This window comes from Rattus norvegicus, chromosome 7 (genome assembly GCF_036323735.1).
Source record: "Rattus norvegicus strain BN/NHsdMcwi chromosome 7, GRCr8, whole genome shotgun sequence".
In the NCBI taxonomy this organism is placed as follows: domain Eukaryota; kingdom Metazoa; phylum Chordata; class Mammalia; order Rodentia; family Muridae; genus Rattus; species Rattus norvegicus.
This window is the reverse complement of record NC_086025.1, coordinates 109,481,464-109,498,699: the sequence shown is the minus strand read 5'-3', so window position 1 is coordinate 109,498,699 and position 17,236 is coordinate 109,481,464. Positions and strand designations below refer to the sequence as shown.

General features: G+C 50.7%; 2 protein-coding genes across 8 annotated transcripts; both read left to right on the top strand.

Moving 5' to 3' along the window:
• The first annotated feature begins 980 nt into the window (after nt 1-980).
• Nucleotides 981-5,892, top strand: Gfus (GDP-L-fucose synthase). Of its 6 annotated transcripts, none has more exons than NM_001127455.2 (11): nt 1,038-1,072; nt 1,730-1,887; nt 2,250-2,364; nt 3,695-3,823; nt 3,911-3,984; nt 4,161-4,294; nt 4,421-4,485; nt 4,738-4,804; nt 4,938-5,017; nt 5,191-5,290; nt 5,576-5,892. In NM_001127455.2, the coding sequence occupies exons 2-11, from the start codon at nt 1,742-1,744 to the stop codon at nt 5,629-5,631; spliced, it is 966 nt and encodes a 321-aa protein (NP_001120927.1). In that variant the 5' UTR covers nt 1,038-1,072; nt 1,730-1,741; the 3' UTR covers nt 5,632-5,892. The 6 variants fall into 6 exon arrangements, 5 of the variants coding, with proteins under 5 accessions (NP_001120927.1, NP_001257718.1, NP_001257719.1 ...); NM_001270789.1 differs by having other exon boundaries at nt 1,038-1,138; XM_063263308.1 differs by having other exon boundaries at nt 1,045-1,132.
• Nucleotides 5,893-9,145: 3,253 nt separating this feature from the next.
• Pycr3 (pyrroline-5-carboxylate reductase 3) lies at nt 9,146-14,437 on the top strand. 2 transcript variants are annotated; one of them, XM_039078820.2, is made up of 6 exons: nt 9,146-9,322; nt 11,285-11,349; nt 11,734-11,913; nt 12,116-12,373; nt 13,444-13,536; nt 13,677-14,437. In XM_039078820.2, the coding sequence occupies exons 1-6, from the start codon at nt 9,232-9,234 to the stop codon at nt 13,857-13,859; spliced, it is 870 nt and encodes a 289-aa protein (XP_038934748.1). In that variant the 5' UTR covers nt 9,146-9,231; the 3' UTR covers nt 13,860-14,437. The 2 variants fall into 2 exon arrangements, with proteins under 2 accessions (XP_038934748.1, NP_001011993.1); NM_001011993.1 differs by having other exon boundaries at nt 9,169-9,322; nt 12,161-12,373.
• The last annotated feature ends 2,799 nt before the right edge of the window (nt 14,438-17,236 follow it).

Below are 17,236 nucleotides of genomic sequence, written 5' to 3'. Positions count from 1 at the left end.
GGGGTGGGGCCAGGATTGAACTCAGGGCTTGTTAGCAAATGTTCTGAGCCATTTCCTCAGCCTGTGTTTTGTTTATTTTTGTTCGTTTTGTTTTATTTTGTTTTGAGGCTGTGTAGCTCTGGCCACCCTGGAACTCACTTTGTAGACAGGCTGGCCTCAAATTCAGAGATCTGCCTGACTCTGTCTCCTGAGTACTGGGATTAAAGGCATGCAACATCATACTCTGTGTTTTTAAATCTGTCTCTTTTTAAATTAATACTACCATCACAGTTGATATACATACAATTAGCTAAATTCAATCATCTGCAGTCCTACTTACCTTCTCATAACCGATATATTTTTTTAGGTTTTTTTTTTTACATTTATTTATTGTTTGTATGTGTGGGTGCATATATGGGACAGTGTAAGCATGAAGATCAGAGAACAACTTGTGGAAGTCAGTTCTGGCTTTCCAATAAATGGGTCAGAGTAGATCAAACTCAGGTGAACAGGTTTGGAGTCAAGTGCTCACCATCCCAATATGTGCCCCTTTGGCTGGTATTTTAATTTTTCATTATGAAATACACTTTAAGATGTTGCTGAGGTAGAAGAGATTTTATTCACTGCTTTAAAATACTCTATTTACATAAACAAATCGCGTCTTCTGTGAATTCTTGACTGGAACACACAACTGGTGAGGGATGCCGACTCAACCATATGCGTGGCCACTCAAAGACATGCAGGAGGGCTAATTGGAAGTGGTCATCGTTGCAGGATAAGAACTGGAGTTTCCTGGCCGGTCCACAAGTCCCTTGCGGGACCTGTGTCCTTTGACCACCAGAGTGTGTCTAGGTGGGCAGCTTGTCCCCTGCATTGCAGTTCCGGCAGTCAAACAGGGCCACCCCACCCGGGTCCAGGGACGGCGGTGTAGTACAGAAAACGTTTCCCAGAAGGGCCCGCGCCTCACTGGCGCATGACAAAGACTACATTTCCCAGAGTTCCCCGGGAGGGCCTCGCCCCCTCCAATTGAGCTGGGAGTAGCTGGAGAATTGTGCACCGGAAGTAGCTCTTGGACTAGTGGAACCCATCGCAGGTGAGACTTACAGTTGGATACGGCGCAGCAAACCAGGGACCTCGCAGGCTGGTCAGGGCCGTAAGAGTGCGTCTCGCATCGTGGGTCTGAGTGGGGTTGGGCTGGGTCGGGAACTAAGGGGTTTGGGGGCCGGGCCCTTGCTCATCTGGATAAGAGTGAAGCCATGCTGCTGGTTCAGAGCCCCCCTTACAGGGACCGTAACAAATTTCCAGCGTCCCGAAGCCGTCCAGTGGTGCACCCTGCCCTAGAAGAACTAGGTTTTCCTACGTCGTAGGCTATCAGCTCAGTACTTGTGAATACGGGACTCCAAGCATGGGCACCTGTAGGGTGAACGTTGGGGAGAAGCAGCTACTACGATCTGTGCAGGGTTCTGCCAGCCCTAATTTTGTAGTCATAGGGATGAGGTGTACGTTTCCTCTGCCTAGTAGGTTCACGGGTTGGGACCAAGTTGCTTTGTTTGGACGGCAGCCAGCAGGAACCTATAATGCCCAGGGCAAAGGACTTCCTGGGGGAACAGAGCTGGGTGTGTCTGTCAGCCTATTGTCGCTCCTCCTTGGGAGTTTTGATTCTGTACCTCCTGGCATTGGCCAAGGAGAATGGGGTAGGGAAAGTGGCACCTCCTATATCCTCCTTAGTTCGTGTCATTTTGCTCTTCAGGTGCAGACCATAATGGGTGAACCCCACGGATCCATGAGGATCCTAGTAACAGGGGGCTCTGGACTGGTGGGCAGAGCCATCCAGAAGGTGGTCGCAGATGGGGCCGGCTTGCCTGGAGAGGAATGGGTGTTTGTCTCCTCCAAAGATGCAGATCTGACGTAAGTTGGGGCCATATTCAGACCCAATCCTTCCTCTTGGTTCCCCTTCCAGACTGAGTAGTACACTGCAGCGTTTGTTCTTGAGCCTAGCAGTAATCTACCCCGAGTTTGGGTCCTCCCTACCAGGTGACTGATCTGGCTGTGGTTGATGGCTGTGTTCTAAGTAAACATCCTCCTATAGTTCCGGGATTCCCACAACCGACAGCTGCTAAAACCCTGAACTTTGAGCCACTCGGCCCTTTGGTTGCCCCTCCAGTTCCAATCATGGACCCATTCAGTTTATATACTCACTGCCCAAGCTCTTAACTCCTGATTTCCTCAGGCCTCCCTAGGCCCACCCCTGACATCCTGGCTTCCCTCAGGGATGCAGCGCAAACCCAAGCTCTGTTCCAGAAGGTACAGCCCACCCACGTCATCCATCTTGCTGCAATGGTAGGCGGCCTTTTCCGGAATATTAAATACAACTTGGATTTCTGGGTAAGTTGGAGTGCTCAGGGGCAACGGGTATTGGGAGCCAGGAGCTTAGGTTCTTGAAACTTCCACAGATTTACCCCCAAGAAGCCCCTGAGGGCTGGTTTTGCACAGCCCTGGGGACATTTGGCTAAGTGCTGACCTGCAGGTGGGAAGTTGAAAGAAGCTAGCACATCATACTATGTGTCTGGGACTGAGCTTGCTTGGCTGACAGATTATCTGTCTGTCTGTCTGTCTGTCTATCTATCTATCTATCTATCTATCTATCTATCTATCTATCTATGTAATGTGCGCTGGTGTTTTGCTTGTATGTATGTCTGTGTGAGGATGTCTGATCCCTTAGAACTGGAAGTACAGACAGTTGTGAGTTGCCATGTGGGTGCTGGGATTTGGTTCTCAGGAAGAGCAGTCACTGCTCCTAACTGCTGAGCCATCTTTCTAGCCTAAAAGTAAGTCAGTCAGTTTGTCTGTCTGTCTGTTTTTCGGGACAGGGTTTCTTTGTGTAGCCCTGGCTGTCCTGGAACTTTCTCTATAGACAAGACTGGCCTCAAACTCACAGAGATCCATCGCCTGCCCCTGCCTCTGGAGCACTGGGATTAAAGATGTGCTCCATCATCGCCGCAGCTACCAGATTCTTGTATTCCCAGGCTTGGTCTCCTCAGTTTTCTGAATCTACTAACCACTCCCGTGTGTTGGAGTGTCTATAGCATGTGCCTTAGGAGGAGAGGCGAAACGTAAGAGCCCTGCTTCTGCTGACCATGCTCCTAAGAGTTGGCCCACCTACCTCTGGGCAGTCAGAGGCTTTGACCTAGCTGGCCTGAGTAGACACTGCAGTATGCAAAGGTTCCCGCCAGATTTTGCCCCAGGACTCTCACCCAAAGCTCTCCTGCCTGGTCTCTACCTCTCCCCTGTTCTTAGACCTCATATTCGTTTAGGGAAGAGAACTGGAGAGGCACAGGGCAAGGCACTGAGAAATAACAGCCAGGCATGACACCTTTGGAATTGGAAGTGAAAGGATGGCTTCTCCCTTGTAATGGGAACCCCACCTAAAGTTTTCCTCATCTCTACTACCTTCCCTGCACTCAGTACCCCTGAGGATGCCCCTCTGGCCTCCACACCCAGGCAGGCAGGGCAGGACCTCCTTGTGGTCTTAGCGGACGGCAGCTTCTGTGAGGTCAGTGCTGGGAGGCTTGGCCTTATTCTAGAAGCACTTCAAATCTGTAGGCACAGATAGTGCTCATGTCTGAGCTAGGGTCTGCTCCCATGTCTGTGGAGGATCAGGAGAGAGGTTGGGTCCTCCGTAGGCAGCCTGATCCACCTGTCCCACCCACTGCAGAGGAAGAACGTGCACATCAATGACAACGTCCTACATTCAGCCTTCGAGGTGGGCACACGCAAGGTGGTCTCCTGCCTGTCCACCTGCATCTTCCCTGACAAGACCACCTATCCTATTGATGAGACCATGGTGAGGCGCGGGGCCTCCTGGGGTGGCCCCTGAACGTGTGGGCAGAACCAGGAAGTGTGGTTTCTCAGTGCACCCCTCCTCCTCCAGATCCACAACGGGCCGCCTCACAGCAGCAATTTTGGGTACTCATATGCCAAGAGGATGATTGACGTGCAGAACAGGTGCTCCCTCTTGGTCTTGCCCAGGCCTCTCTGGAGAGGGGAGGATGGACCCTTGGGTTAGTGAGGCCTTCCTGCTGCCTCACTTGTATCATTTTTAAGAAGCCAGTTTCAGAAGGAATCGGGGACACTAGGGGTGCATTCCGGGAAACGTATCAGGAGACACTGTGCCTCCACAGGGCCTACTTCCAGCAGCATGGCTGTACCTTCACCTCTGTCATCCCTACCAATGTCTTTGGGCCTTACGACAACTTCAACATCGAAGATGGCCACGTGCTGCCGGGCCTCATCCATAAGGTGCACCTGGCCAAGAGTGAGTGCAGCTGTCCGGCACGCGCCTGGCCCAGGTTACCTGCCTGAGGGGGGCTTTATGCTCAGCTGTGAGGTGGGCAGGGATCTGGGCCCAGCTGCAGAGCTCTGACGCGTGCCCCATCTGTAGGCAGTGGTTCAGCCTTGACTGTGTGGGGTACGGGGAAGCCGCGGAGACAGTTCATCTACTCACTGGTATGTTTGGGGCGAGCATGGCCTTCCCGGTAAAGCTGTGTGGGAGGTGGAGACCCAGGAAACAGTCCTTGAGCCTGCCAAGTCCCCAAGGGTGCAACTTTGACTCAGGAGGAGAAAGTGTGCCCTGAACGAGGGACCTCCATTGGGGGAGTCCCGGCTGTGCTCCCAAGGGAGCAGAAGCAGCGGCCCAACCTCCGCACTAGGTGCATTCGGTGCTTACCTGTGGATTTGACCTGACCTTTTGACCTCCAGGACCTAGCCCGGCTCTTCATCTGGGTCCTTCGGGAGTACAATGAGGTGGAGCCCATCATCCTCTCAGGTGGGCATCCTGCAGCTGCCTTTCCTACAGCAGGGCAGGACCTGTATCCACCCTGAGGAGTGGGGGAGCAGACATGCCCCTAGGGGTCTGGACAGGGAGGCCCGACTGACTACTGGCCCATGGTTCCCCACAGTGGGCGAGGAAGATGAAGTGTCTATCAAGGAGGCAGCTGAGGCTGTGGTGGAGGCCATGGACTTCTCTGGGGAAGTCACTGTATCCTTTGGCTCTGGTGATGGAGTGATGGTGAGGCAACATGGAGGGGTAATTCGGTCTTCCCTTGTAGGATGGCTAGCATAGCACCATTTTGTTTGTGGTGGTGCTTACCCTGGCAGCAGGAGGCGGGCGGGTAGTGCTCTTTCCGCTATGGTCTTGACCAAGGTATCCAGTTTGATTCAACAAAGTCAGATGGGCAGTATAAGAAGACAGCCAGCAATGGCAAGTTGCGGTCCTACTTGCCTGACTTCTGTTTCACACCCTTCAAGCAGGGTAAGTTCCTGTCCCTTCCAAAATCCTTAACCACCCCAACCTGCTTATAGGCTCTTTGCCCAATAGCCCTTGGCTTCAGCACCAGCTGTTTCTCCCTGTTCCCTGCTGAGGTCCCCATATTGGGACCATGGGGCTTGCTGTTCTGCCAGCTTGGTCACCAGATCCTTATCAGAGCCTGTACACCCTGAGAAGCCCGACACTATAGTGGAGGGTATGGGGGAGGGGTACCCTCCCTACCTCCTGGGAGGCGGGATAGTTACTGGCTCTCACTTTCTGTCTCTGCAGCTGTGAAGGAAACTTGTGCTTGGTTCACTGAAAACTACGAGCAGGCCCGGAAGTAAAGCACGGGCCAAGCAGGTGCTCACCTGGCTACACCCAGTCAGTGGTCACCTCCTCGCTTCTTGCCAAGAACTGAGGATAGTATCCAGCAACCTGAGCCACACGCTGACCTCTCTGCCAGGTGCTCCGTGCCGCTGTCCAGTAGGGCCCATGTCCATCCCTGGGGAAAGGCCAGACCAACACCTTGCTTGTCTGCTTCTGCCCAACCTCAGTGTGTCCCTGCTGGTCTAGAAAGCAATAAAATGAATTTTCATGAGCCTGGACTCAGAAGCTGTACCAGCCTTCTCCTTTCTGTGGCACTGCCTGCCTGGCCTGGCCTGGCCTGGGACAGTGCCACTGTCCCTTGTGTGCTTCTTAGCTCCTAAGAGCTGTTATGCTCAAGGCGAGAGTCCCTGTGTGAAGGAGCATCAGGAAGCAGGCAGCATGGGCAGATGTCAGCGGTCAGCACTATCAGGTCTGGAGCAGGGGACATCCCTAACAGCCTAGACTGTACCTTGGACATGCTCAGCCCTTCCCTTGTGGTCACACACAGGCCATTCTCCCTCAGACTTGAGGACCATGCTGAAGTTAGGTGGGCCTCGATGTGGACAGAGTCAGTGGGCCATCTGGGGACACAAGGATGGGCCTGCTAGGAGGATTGGTGACGGGTGACCCAGACTTCTCTACGCCCCCCTCCCAGGCCTGGCCTTGTTGGTCAGTTTTAGCTGCCAGAGTGATGACATCCTGGACCTTTCCATTCTGATCATCCTTAGATAGTCAAATCCAGGCCAGTTAGGGCAGGCAGCACAAGAGATTTCCACCTAAGGCTGCTGCAGCTAGGGTTGGGTCACTTTGGTATTGTCTGTCTTTGACTCCTGCAGCTCTGGGTCATTTTCAGGTTCCTGTCGAAGAATGTATTCACCTAAGACTGTTAGGATTGTCTCCTGTCCATGATGACATGGGATTGGAAGTTACAGACCCCTTAACTGAGGAGAGCAGAGGGGGACATTTACTCCCAAGACTCAAGAGCTACAGCTCCAGGCAGGCAGAAGTGACAGTTGGCACCTGTGTCCTAACATTAAGACCATCCTTGGTGATGAACCATTAACCACCAGCCACAGCGAAAGCTGACAGCGGGCTGCTGGACAAGTCAGGGTATTTGAAAGGAACAGAACTGTTAGACACACTAGGTGATTTTTAGACTGGCTTATAGGATGTGTGCTGGGTAACCCAACAGTGATAAACACAGGACAGTTCAAGAATCCAGTGTATAAGGCTTCATGTCTGGGCAGCCGCAGCCTGGCAGCGAAGGCCTGGAGGACTCCTGGAGAGCTGCTGGTCCGTGTACTTTTAGACCCTACACAAACAAGCAAAAAAGTCTCCTTCCATGTCCTGTTATGGAGCTGCCACTAGAGGGCGCTGCCTCGCTTTACGGCAGGTCTTCCCACTTGTAATAATCCCAAAGAATCCTTTGAGGGTTGGCCCAGCAGCTTGTGTTTTAGTTAATTTCAGATGCAGTCAGAATTGACAATTTACACCTCCACTCGGCCCCTCCCCTCAGAAGCCACGCCCACCTGGCCCAGTACCTTCTTCCCAAGGGATCAGCCATGTCTACTGAGGTCTCATAGCTTGCTCAGCTTTCTCCACTCAGCCCAACCCTCCTATACATTCTGCCTCTCACCTCCCAGAAATACTAAAGATCCCCAATTGTTTTTTCTCACTACACTAACCCTTGGTTCCCAGTTTGCATCTGAGGCCTTTTGTAGCATGACAGTCAGGGCCTGCCTGGTCTTTCACCCTCTAAAGCTGTGTCAGCTAGCCCTTCCTATGTTGTACTGCCCAGTCTGTCTCAGGCCCATGCCTTCCTAGCACCCATCTCCAGACTTCCTTTAAACCTAGTCCTCTGATGAGCCTCCACGAAGCAGGCCAGGGCATTAAGGATGTAGTTCCCAGCCCCAGGAAGAGCTGATCTGAGTTTATCAGAACTTGCCAGACACCCAGTTATCAAGTGACCACCGGTCAGTGTGTTAAACGTGTCACTATGTCAAGGAATGCAATCTGTCCGAAGAATCAGAGTGCCTTGATCATTCTGCCCAGACAGCTGCGTGCGTTTTCGAACAGGCTCGAGGCCAAGTCTCAACCCTGAACATCTCTAGGTGTTGTTGGTTGCAGCCCAGAATACAGAAATTCCTTACACTCATGTTCATGTAAATGTCCCTTGTCCCCCACCTCTCCATAGTCATACCTGAATGGATTTTTCTGTCTCTGTATATAGTGAGGACTCTGCAAGTCCCTGTGTCAATCTGCTTTCTGTTGCTACCTGAGACAGTTAACTTCTAAGAAGGGGAAGCTTTTTTAATTTTTAGTCTTTAGCTCCTGGTTTTACTGGTTTCTATCTAATGTCAGGCAGACTTATCACTCTTAGGCTTCTGGTGGGTCTGGGGAAAGATTAGGGAATATACTCTTCACCTCAAACAGTGAAAGAGGAAAGGACTGTCCATCACATCCCAATTGTGGCAAGCAGAGGAAGCCATCTTTACTGTGGGACCTCACAGTCCAAGGACAGCATTGCCCTTCTAAGTGCCGTGTTCTATTTTACTTTTTCAAAACAAAACAAAACAAAACAGCAACAAACCACCTTTATCCAGTTTGTAGGAAGCCCGTGTATACTTTTGACTCAAAGTTACTTTAGGGAATAAAGATTAAGTTTAGTTGTTTGAATTGGTAATTTGGATAAGACCCTGATTGGTTTTTTAGGTTTGTTTGTTTGTTTGTTTGTTTGTTTGTTTTTTTGAGACAGGGATCTTCTCTATAGCTTTGGCTGTTCTGGAATTTGCTTTGTAGACCAGGTTGACCTCAAACTCAAGATCTATCTGCCTCGGACTTTCAAGTGCCAGGACCAAAGGTGTGTGCCACCACAGCCTAGCTTCTGATTACTCGTGAAAATTTTCTGCCCTTGTTCTGTTTTGAGCTTCTTGTCTTGCTTGTTTTTTCTTTTCTTTGCTCTTTCTCTTCAGCTAAATGACTATACATATAGGCAGCTAAGTGATTATATGTGGACTTCAATTCAGATAACTATTCTGGTGAGACACTAAAGCACGCAAGTTTTTTTTTTTTTTTAAATTTAAAAAAAATGCTGTGTACTGGCGACTGATGGTTAGTGCTGTTTTTGATGCGGAGAACCAGAACCTGCTCCAAGGATTGAACACAAGGCACACAAGCTAGATAGGAGCTGTATCAGCCTACTTGAATCATCCGGGGATGGTTCAAGCTTTTTTTTTCCTCTAAATCTCCATAAGGCTTTTGGAGAGACTCTAGCTTAGGGTTTCTCAGGAGAAATTAGACAACCGGTTTAGGACTAGCTCCCCATCCCTTCTCTTCTTTCTCCTCAGCAATATCACCTCAAGTAACAAAATCCATGTGTCTGCGCCCGCCCCGCCGCCCCGCCCCGCCCTTCCGTCCTCCCCGAACCCGCCCCACCCCGCCCCTCAGTTCTCCCCGAACCCGCCCCACCCCGCCCCTCAATCCTCCCCGAACCCGCCCAATCTCTTCTGTCTGTCAATGCAGCTCTAGTGGGCGGGGCCCGCTGCAGCAAGGACGAGAGAAGGCCAGCTCGGAACCGGATGGCGGATGAGATGTCTGAACCTCGGCGTGTGGGCTTCGTAGGTGCTGGTCGCATGGCGGAAGCCATTGCCCAAGGCCTCATCCGAGCAGGTGGGGAGGCGAGGCCTGGTTGGGGGATCTTTCTAATGGGAGGAACCCGTAAGTCTTGGCGGGAGGGGCGCACGTGGTACCCCAAGAGCCAGTAGCGTGAATTCTCTGGTTTCCTATGTGAGAATCCTACAACAGGCTTCTATCAAGGCCTCCAGAGTCCCTGGGTGAGCTCGCAGCCCCTTCCCAGGCGGATGAGTGGGCGGGCCAAGCGAGGTGTAAAAAAAAAACAGTTTAGTTTATTTAACACTGATTGTGTTGGTGAATGATAATCCTTTAAATATATTGCATTAAAGAAAATTACGATTGACTTCACGCGTGACTTCTTTGTGTGTGGGCGGGAGGGGGTTGCTTGTTTGTTTGTTTGTTTTCGAGACAGGGTTTATTTGGCCTGGAATTTGCTGGTGACCAGGCTGGCCCTGAACTTAGAGATCCATCTTTTTCTGCCTCCCAGAGTGCTGGGATTAAAAGTGTGAACCACCCCCCAGATGGCTCACTTTTAACTTTTTTTTTTATCTCCTTAATGTGACTGTGAGTTGATAGTTCCATATGTGACTCAAATCATACCTTAGATTGAACTGATTTAATGCCAAGTTAAATGTCCAACTTCCTGGCCTCTCTTTCTATCCATGCCTCAGCTCCACTCTCAGAGGTGGGCAGCTGTGTGGACATTTGGGAGGAAGATTGGCCCTGTGTTCTGAAGAGTGTCTTCCATTACTGGTTTGTCATCTCTTCATGGCAACAGCACCTTGAATTTGAAGGTCGAAGTGTCTCCACCAGGGCCAGATGTCTGCTACCTGGGAGTGGAGGGTAGGGTGAGGAGAGAAGCAAACTCTTCCAGGCTGAGGACCGCTGGTTTATTTAGCTGATGCTAACACTAGCCTAACACTGCTGTACAGTGTTTAGAAACTTTATGAACAGATTGCAGATAGAGAAAGTTGGTGACCTTTGGGCTCTCTGATTTCAGCCGTACTTCAAAGTCCAGAGGCCCATGATTATTGGAGAATGGCTTCCTACAAACCGCAGGTGTTTACATGTAAAACTTGGCAGTTCATCTGCTATACCAACACGACCACTGACATAATTAGCTCCCTCTGTGTTCAGGTTATAGCATGAACTTCCATCTGGCCCAGTCTTTCTACCCCTATATCCTCCAAAACCAGATAATATCCCCCAGAGGGTTCACTTAGTCTCCCCAAGACATACCAGCTCACTTACCTGTTGAAAGGGAACACATCCCCTGTTAGGTCTTTATCAGACTGGCTTTGTTTGGTTTTTTTTTTTTGTTTGTTTTGTTTTTTTCAAGTCATGGTTTCTCTATATGACCCTGGCTGGCCTGGAACTCAGAGATTTGCCTGCCTCTTCCTAAATGCTAGGATTAAAGGCACGCCACATTCTCACCAGGCTAAGATGGGCTATTTTTTTAAGATTATATATGTTCTATCTGTGCACTGTGTGTGCATGCATGCTTACACACTTGGTGTCTTCAGAGGCCGGAAGAGGACACTGATTCCACTGGAAGTGGACTTATGAATAGCTGTCAGTTACCCATGTAGGTTGTAAGAACCTATCCCAAGTCATCTTCAAGAGCTGCAAGTACTCTCAACTGCTAAGCTGTCTCTCCAGACCTTTACCAACTACCTGGCTCTCCACCATACGGCCTTAGCTCTGGTGTTCCTTCACAGGCTTTGCATTTTGGCCAACAGATCTAAACATTCCTGTCAGCTATCCCTTTCCTGAAGGCAGAAACCCTTGAACATTCTTCCTTGTTAAGATTGGGCAGGTTCCTGGCCCCAGTGTCCAACAGAAATGACAGTGTCGTTAAAGTACCCTTGAATTGCCTTGATTGTTCAGCCCCAAGGACAAACATCCCTGCCTGTCCCTATGGAGCCTTAGGCTCTCAGTGGGATTAGCAAGCCCTTTCCTATCTCCCCAGACCTCACCAGCTTTTGCCCTTCTATCCAGGCAAAGTAGAAGCAAAGCAAGTGCTGGCCAGTGCACCAACAGACAAGAACCTCTGCCACTTCAGGGTGAGTGCGACATACGGCCTTGTGTTTCTGAAGCATTTATCAGGGGCCAGGTATGACTGGAGGTTTGAGATAGTTTGGTCTGTCCAGGAGAATTGGTAGTCAGATGCCAGGAAGACAAGCTTCTGGAAGGACTAGAGCAGATGCAGTACGTGCCTGTGTAGGATGGGTGTGGATACTGGGAGGAAAGGTTCCAGAAGGTAAAATTTAGAGCTTTAAGAGCAGGGCCTGTTGGGTTTGGCTTAGGCCTTGGAGACTACTGCAAGTGCAGACATTTGTAGCAATATAGGATACAATATGGGATACAAAATGATCTATGACACACAGATGAGTCTGTGTAGGATGCCGCCTCACAGAGCCTCATTTCTGGCCTTTGTGTCTGTTTAGGCTCTGGGTTGCCAGACTACTCACTCCAACCACGAGGTGCTGCAAAACTGCCCACTCGTCATCTTTGCCACCAAACCCCAAGTCCTGCCAGCTGTTCTGGCAGAAGTGGCCCCTGTAGTCACCACTGAGCACATCATTGTATCCGTGGCTGCTGGGATCTCTCTGAGCTCTATGGAGGAGGTGAGTGGCCCCTTGGTGTGAATAAGGCCTGACTCTGAAATAGGTTCTGTTGGCCATGCTTGGGAAGCAGACAGCATCCTAGCCAAGCTCCCAAAGTTATCCAGTTGGCTCACCAGGGTTAGGTAGCTGGGATAGTGTTCTGCCAGTGTACCTGGGATCTGGGGACTAGAGGCTGCATTTGACTGAGGTGTTTGCCTAGCAGGCCCCGTCTCTTAGGCTGCCTGATACTGAACTCTCTTCCGTCCAGCTGTTACCCCCGAAAACACGAGTACTGCGAGTCTCTCCCAATCTACCCTGCGTAGTTCAGGAGGGAGCTATGGTTATGACACGGGGCCACCATGCTGGGAATGAAGACGCCAAGCTCCTACAGAACTTGCTGGAAGCCTGTGGGCAGTGCATAGAGGTTCCTGAGTCCTACGTCGATATCCACACTGGCCTCAGCGGCAGTGGTGTGGCCTTTGTGAGTATTGTCTTAATCCATACCCTTAAATGTAAGCCCTTAGCAAAGGCCTTGCTCTCAAGGTCTCAGATGATCCATGGACCACCCGTGAGTTCTGCTGTCCCTCAGAACATCATGCTTTATTAGACCATTTTGAGGCTGGCCCCTTTACCAAACTTCTGGGTTTAGGCCTTATAGCCTAGGTATCTGTGACCATGTTTAGGGTTTTGTTTCCTGCGGTTCTGAGCCAGTGGCTCTCAACCTTCCTAGTCCTAATTCCTGTGACCCTTTAATACAGTTACTTATGTCGTGGTGACCCCCAACCAAAAAGTCATTTTCATTGCCACTTCATAATTGTAATTTTGCTACTGTTATAATTTATAACATATCAGTGTTTTCTGATGGTCTTAGACCACCCCTGTAAAAGGGTCATTCAACTCCCAAAGAGGTTGACAGGCATTTTCTCTCTCTTGGTGACCCAAACATAGGCCAGATTAGACAAGATTAAAAGTCAGAGGGGGGTTGGGGATCTAGCTCAGTGGTAGAGCGCTTGCCTAGCAAGCGCAAGGCCCTGGGTTCGGTCCCCAGCTCTGAAAAAATAAAAAATAAAAAACAGAAAACGTAAAAGTCAGTAAAGTTAGGTTTCTTAGGAGGCAGCTCTCTGGGTGGGTTCACCCATCTCACAGGTGGATGTCATTGAAGTCACACATCCAGGCCACAGCAAGGGAGTTTTATAGAGCTTAGGGGAATCGTGAAGACGTGTCAGGTAGGAGCTGGGTTTGTGTCCGTAGCATACGTGGTCAAAAACTGAGCCCCTAGGTGAGCACCCGTGAGTCCCGAAATGGAGAGACAAGGAGTGATGACTTGTTTACAGATGGAGGAGTTTCCTCTGTGTGGGCGGCATTGTGGGAAGGAGAGCAGATGGGGTTTCCCAGCCTGTGCGGGTGGATGAGCAGGGGTTCTAGCCTAACAGGGGTCACCACCCACAGGTTGAGAACCACTTATTCTGAGCATTCTCTAGCTGTGAACTGTGTCTAGCCAAAGGTCAACTTCGACATGTGTCCTCCCAACTCCCCATGCTGTCGCTACAGGTGTGTACATTTTCGGAGGCCCTGGCTGAAGGCGCCATCAAGATGGGCATGCCCAGTGACCTGGCCCACCGCATTGCCGCTCAGACCCTGCTGGTGAGTGAAGGAGGAGGTTGGTAAGGTTTGAGTGCTCTGTCTCCAGCAAACAGGAAGGCAAGCCTACAGAGTCCAGACAGGCTGGGGAACTATGTAGCTGCCTCTCTTTTCCTCCCACTACCCTTCACTCTTCTCCCTAGGGGACAGCCAAAATGCTGCAGCAGGAAGGGAAGCACCCAGCCCAGCTGCGGACGGATGTGCTCACACCAGCTGGAACCACCATCCACGGGCTTCATGCCCTAGAGCAGGGCGGTTTTCGAGCAGCTGCCATGAGTGCTGTGGAAGCAGCTACCTGCCGGGCTAAAGAGCTCAGCAAGAAGTAAGGCAAGGCCTCAGACGAGACTACAGGCTCCTTGCCCATCTGCAGGCTCTGTGGTGAGGATAGCCCTGCGTGGGTGTTGTATTGGGCGGTCCTCTGAGCTTAACGGCCATAGTCTTCATCCGAGAAGCTGTGACTACCCGTAAGATACCATCAAGAGGGGTTGGGGATTTAGCTCAGCGGTAGAGCGCTTGCCTAGCGAGCACAAGGCCCTGGGTTCGGTCCCCAACTCCGAAAAAAATTAAAAAAAAAAAAGATACCATCAAGAGTCAAGATGGGGTGTGTTGACTGTGACGTTCAGTCAAGGATTCAAGGAAGGAAAAGGGAGGGTCACTCAATCCTTCTCTGAGATTTCAGATCCTCCTTCTGCACCTCCCAGCCAGTTACAGTTGTGTCCTCATTGTGCAGGGCCTCATGGTCTCAGGAGGGGGTAGAATGTGTAGCCTGTGAAGGTGGTAGACATCATCCCCCATGCTGGCGTGAGACGTTTTGATGGTTGTGGCTGCTTTGTGATCACCCACACTCCCGTAAGCAACACCCCGTTCATATTCTCTAAGCCCAATAAACTCATTTGTTCCCTAAGTTGGACTTTAGTGGAATTGTACTTTGTTTTGTCCTGGGTACCTTATAAAGAGAGGGTAAATATAATTCCTCGGGGAGAATTCCTGCAACACTGGGCACTAGCCTCCTTGCTTCTCTAGATCACCCCCATTTTCCCGTTGTCCCACCTCTAAGGACCATGGGTTACTGTCCATCTGCATTTGGAAAAAGTATTCATTTTTGGAGGCCTCCTTACCCTGCAGAGGGGCAATAGCCCTACTGTAATTGGTAAGGTCAGCCTCCAGTATCTGAAAGCTGGCCTGTTTGTTGGAAGCAACAAAGTATCTTCTGCTTGCCATAAGAGCTACTGATTCTGGTCTGGAGCCCTGGCCCTCCTCTGGTTTTTCATGGGACTTCTCAAAAGCCAGTGGTCACACTCAGGAGGATAAGGATGAGAATGGCAGAGGAATAGATGTCACTTGTCCAAGAAGCTCCCTCCCTCACCATGAAGCTAGAGCCTTGGCCCATAGGAGGAAAATTCGTCCCAGTGGAAGCTGGGAAGCCCACCGCCCCCAACAAGCATACCCTTTTCTAGTTGAGAAGCTGCATCCAGGTCTCTCCTGCTGCAAAGATAAGTTGTCCGACTTGCCCTGTTCGCCAGTCAAGGGAGAGAGCTGTTTGAGGTTTCAGAGGTGTGTCCTCGCTAGCTTTGGAAGACTAGAACCCTGCCTCCAGCTGGACATAAGCTGCTTCCCTACCAGACCTAAGCTGGCTCTGTGGCAGGTAGAGCTTGAGTCTCCAGAATTCTGGCTTGGGTCAGGAGTCCTTGAGTGCCCTCTAGCCCTGGAATTATGACTACAGGTACTGCCCTAGCAGGATTTGACTCTGTAGGATTTGAAAGAATATCAAAAGGATTTGATATTATATCTTATAACAGCACGCCAGGAAAAACAGGACATAGAGAAAAGTGAGGCAACAGGACTGAGGGCCCGGCCTCTGAGAGCACTGCATAGGGAGAACCTGATGTGGTTCTAGCCCTGTCTCAGGTACTCTCGCCCCCAAGACAATCCTTGCCACTCAGCCGCCCCAGTGCTGACTCCCTCACGTTTTCTGAGCAGCCTCCTGAGGTTAGGTGGAAGCACCCATTACTGTGGCTCAGGGCAGCTCCCATGGTGGCATCTGTTAGCTGAATGACACTAAGCGAGGTAACCCTTTATCCACAAAGCAGGACTAGTGAATGGTAGTCACAGACAGGAAGAGGCTGTCCCAATTCCTCCAACACTGCAGCCCTGTGTTCTCTCAGCCCCTTGCCTTGGATGCCCAGTTCTCAGCCCATTCCCAATGGGTAGCTCCTCTCAGCCAAGGGCTACCTGACTGGACTCTGGCACTGTCACTTGCCATCCTGGGTCCAGTCCATGACCCTATTTCCTCATTTATAAGAATTTATAGAAAACCGGTTTAGCTGTTGTGTTTATACAGAGTACTGAGTGAACTGGCTGAGAAGAGGCTGAGAAGACAGGCTATACAGACAGCAGAGGGCTCCACTATCCCAGCTACAGGGCCAATCGCCTGTGCCATTCAGACATAAGACAGTCAGCTTCCCTGAAACCAGACCTCTAAGCTATCTCAAGTCTAGGTAGGATAGAGTCTCAGGGACTGGTATAAGGCACCCCTTTATGGGAACTCCTTGGGCAGCCCACCTGCCAAGACAGTCAATGATGGTAGTGAGCCAATGGCTGTTTGTCCCTGGAACCGGGGCTGGGAAGTGGAACACAGCCCTTCATTGCCCAGTCATGATCTAGAGCACATTGTTACATGGCCTTAGGTTCACTGGGACACAGACTGTTGGCTACTCAGAGAAGCAGCTTTGGGGCCATGCAACTGTGACACAGGCCTCTTCCTGCTGTATGTGGCTTTCTGAGATAAAAACTGGTAGGTGCTCATGGCATTCTCTTTAATTAATATTGTCCCACTTTGATGCACTCCCCACCCCCATCCTATGGAGTGTTCCAGATGCAAGCATTAGATCCAGTCACAAAAATGAGACTAAAACAGGGTAGCTAACGAAGTCGACCTGTTTCACCTTTATTACGTGTGGCCAGGTGAACTCAGCTGCGAGCAAGGTTGAGTGTCGGAGAAAGGGCCCTACAATAGGACAGGAAGCTCACAGGCCCAAGATCCTCTGGAGGACAGCTGCTCTTGTGGAGACATTCAGAGGAGGTTAAACTGTGTGCCAGGTCCCAGCTGCCCTTCCCACAGGCAATCCTAACTAGGTAAAGGGCTCGATCCCCCCCGCTGATGGCTCCAACAAAACCCACGTTCCCCATCTCTGTGTTGGGTGCTTTCTCCAGACAGTGTTTATGGATCCCAAGGTAGAACCTAGCAGAAAAGGCTGACTAAACTCCCCAAGCCAAAGGATCACCACGCTATGGGGAACAGGTAGACCTCTGGGGGCAAGCGAACTGGTGTTCCTTGTGATGCCTGGCACATAGAAGGTGACAATGACTGCTGAAGAAAGGAACTACAGTTTCGTCCTCTGTACTAGTCATATATATGAGAGTGTAAGGTTCTCTCCTGAGCGGCCATGAATCCCAATGGAGCTCCATCAGACACTGAGTACAGAATTGGAGCTGAGGTCTCTGTGCACCAGGCTATTCAGCACCGTAAGCCTCAGAGTCCTATAGGATTCCCTGCTGGGGCATATGCCAGGCAACCTGGGCAAAGTAGCCTCTTCCACAACCAGGACTCAGCCACCAGAACCCCTGCCTATAGCATGTAAAGAACACCAGAATGTTTCATTCTAATTGGACATTTTTTTTTTATTGTAGAGCAGTTGTTTGA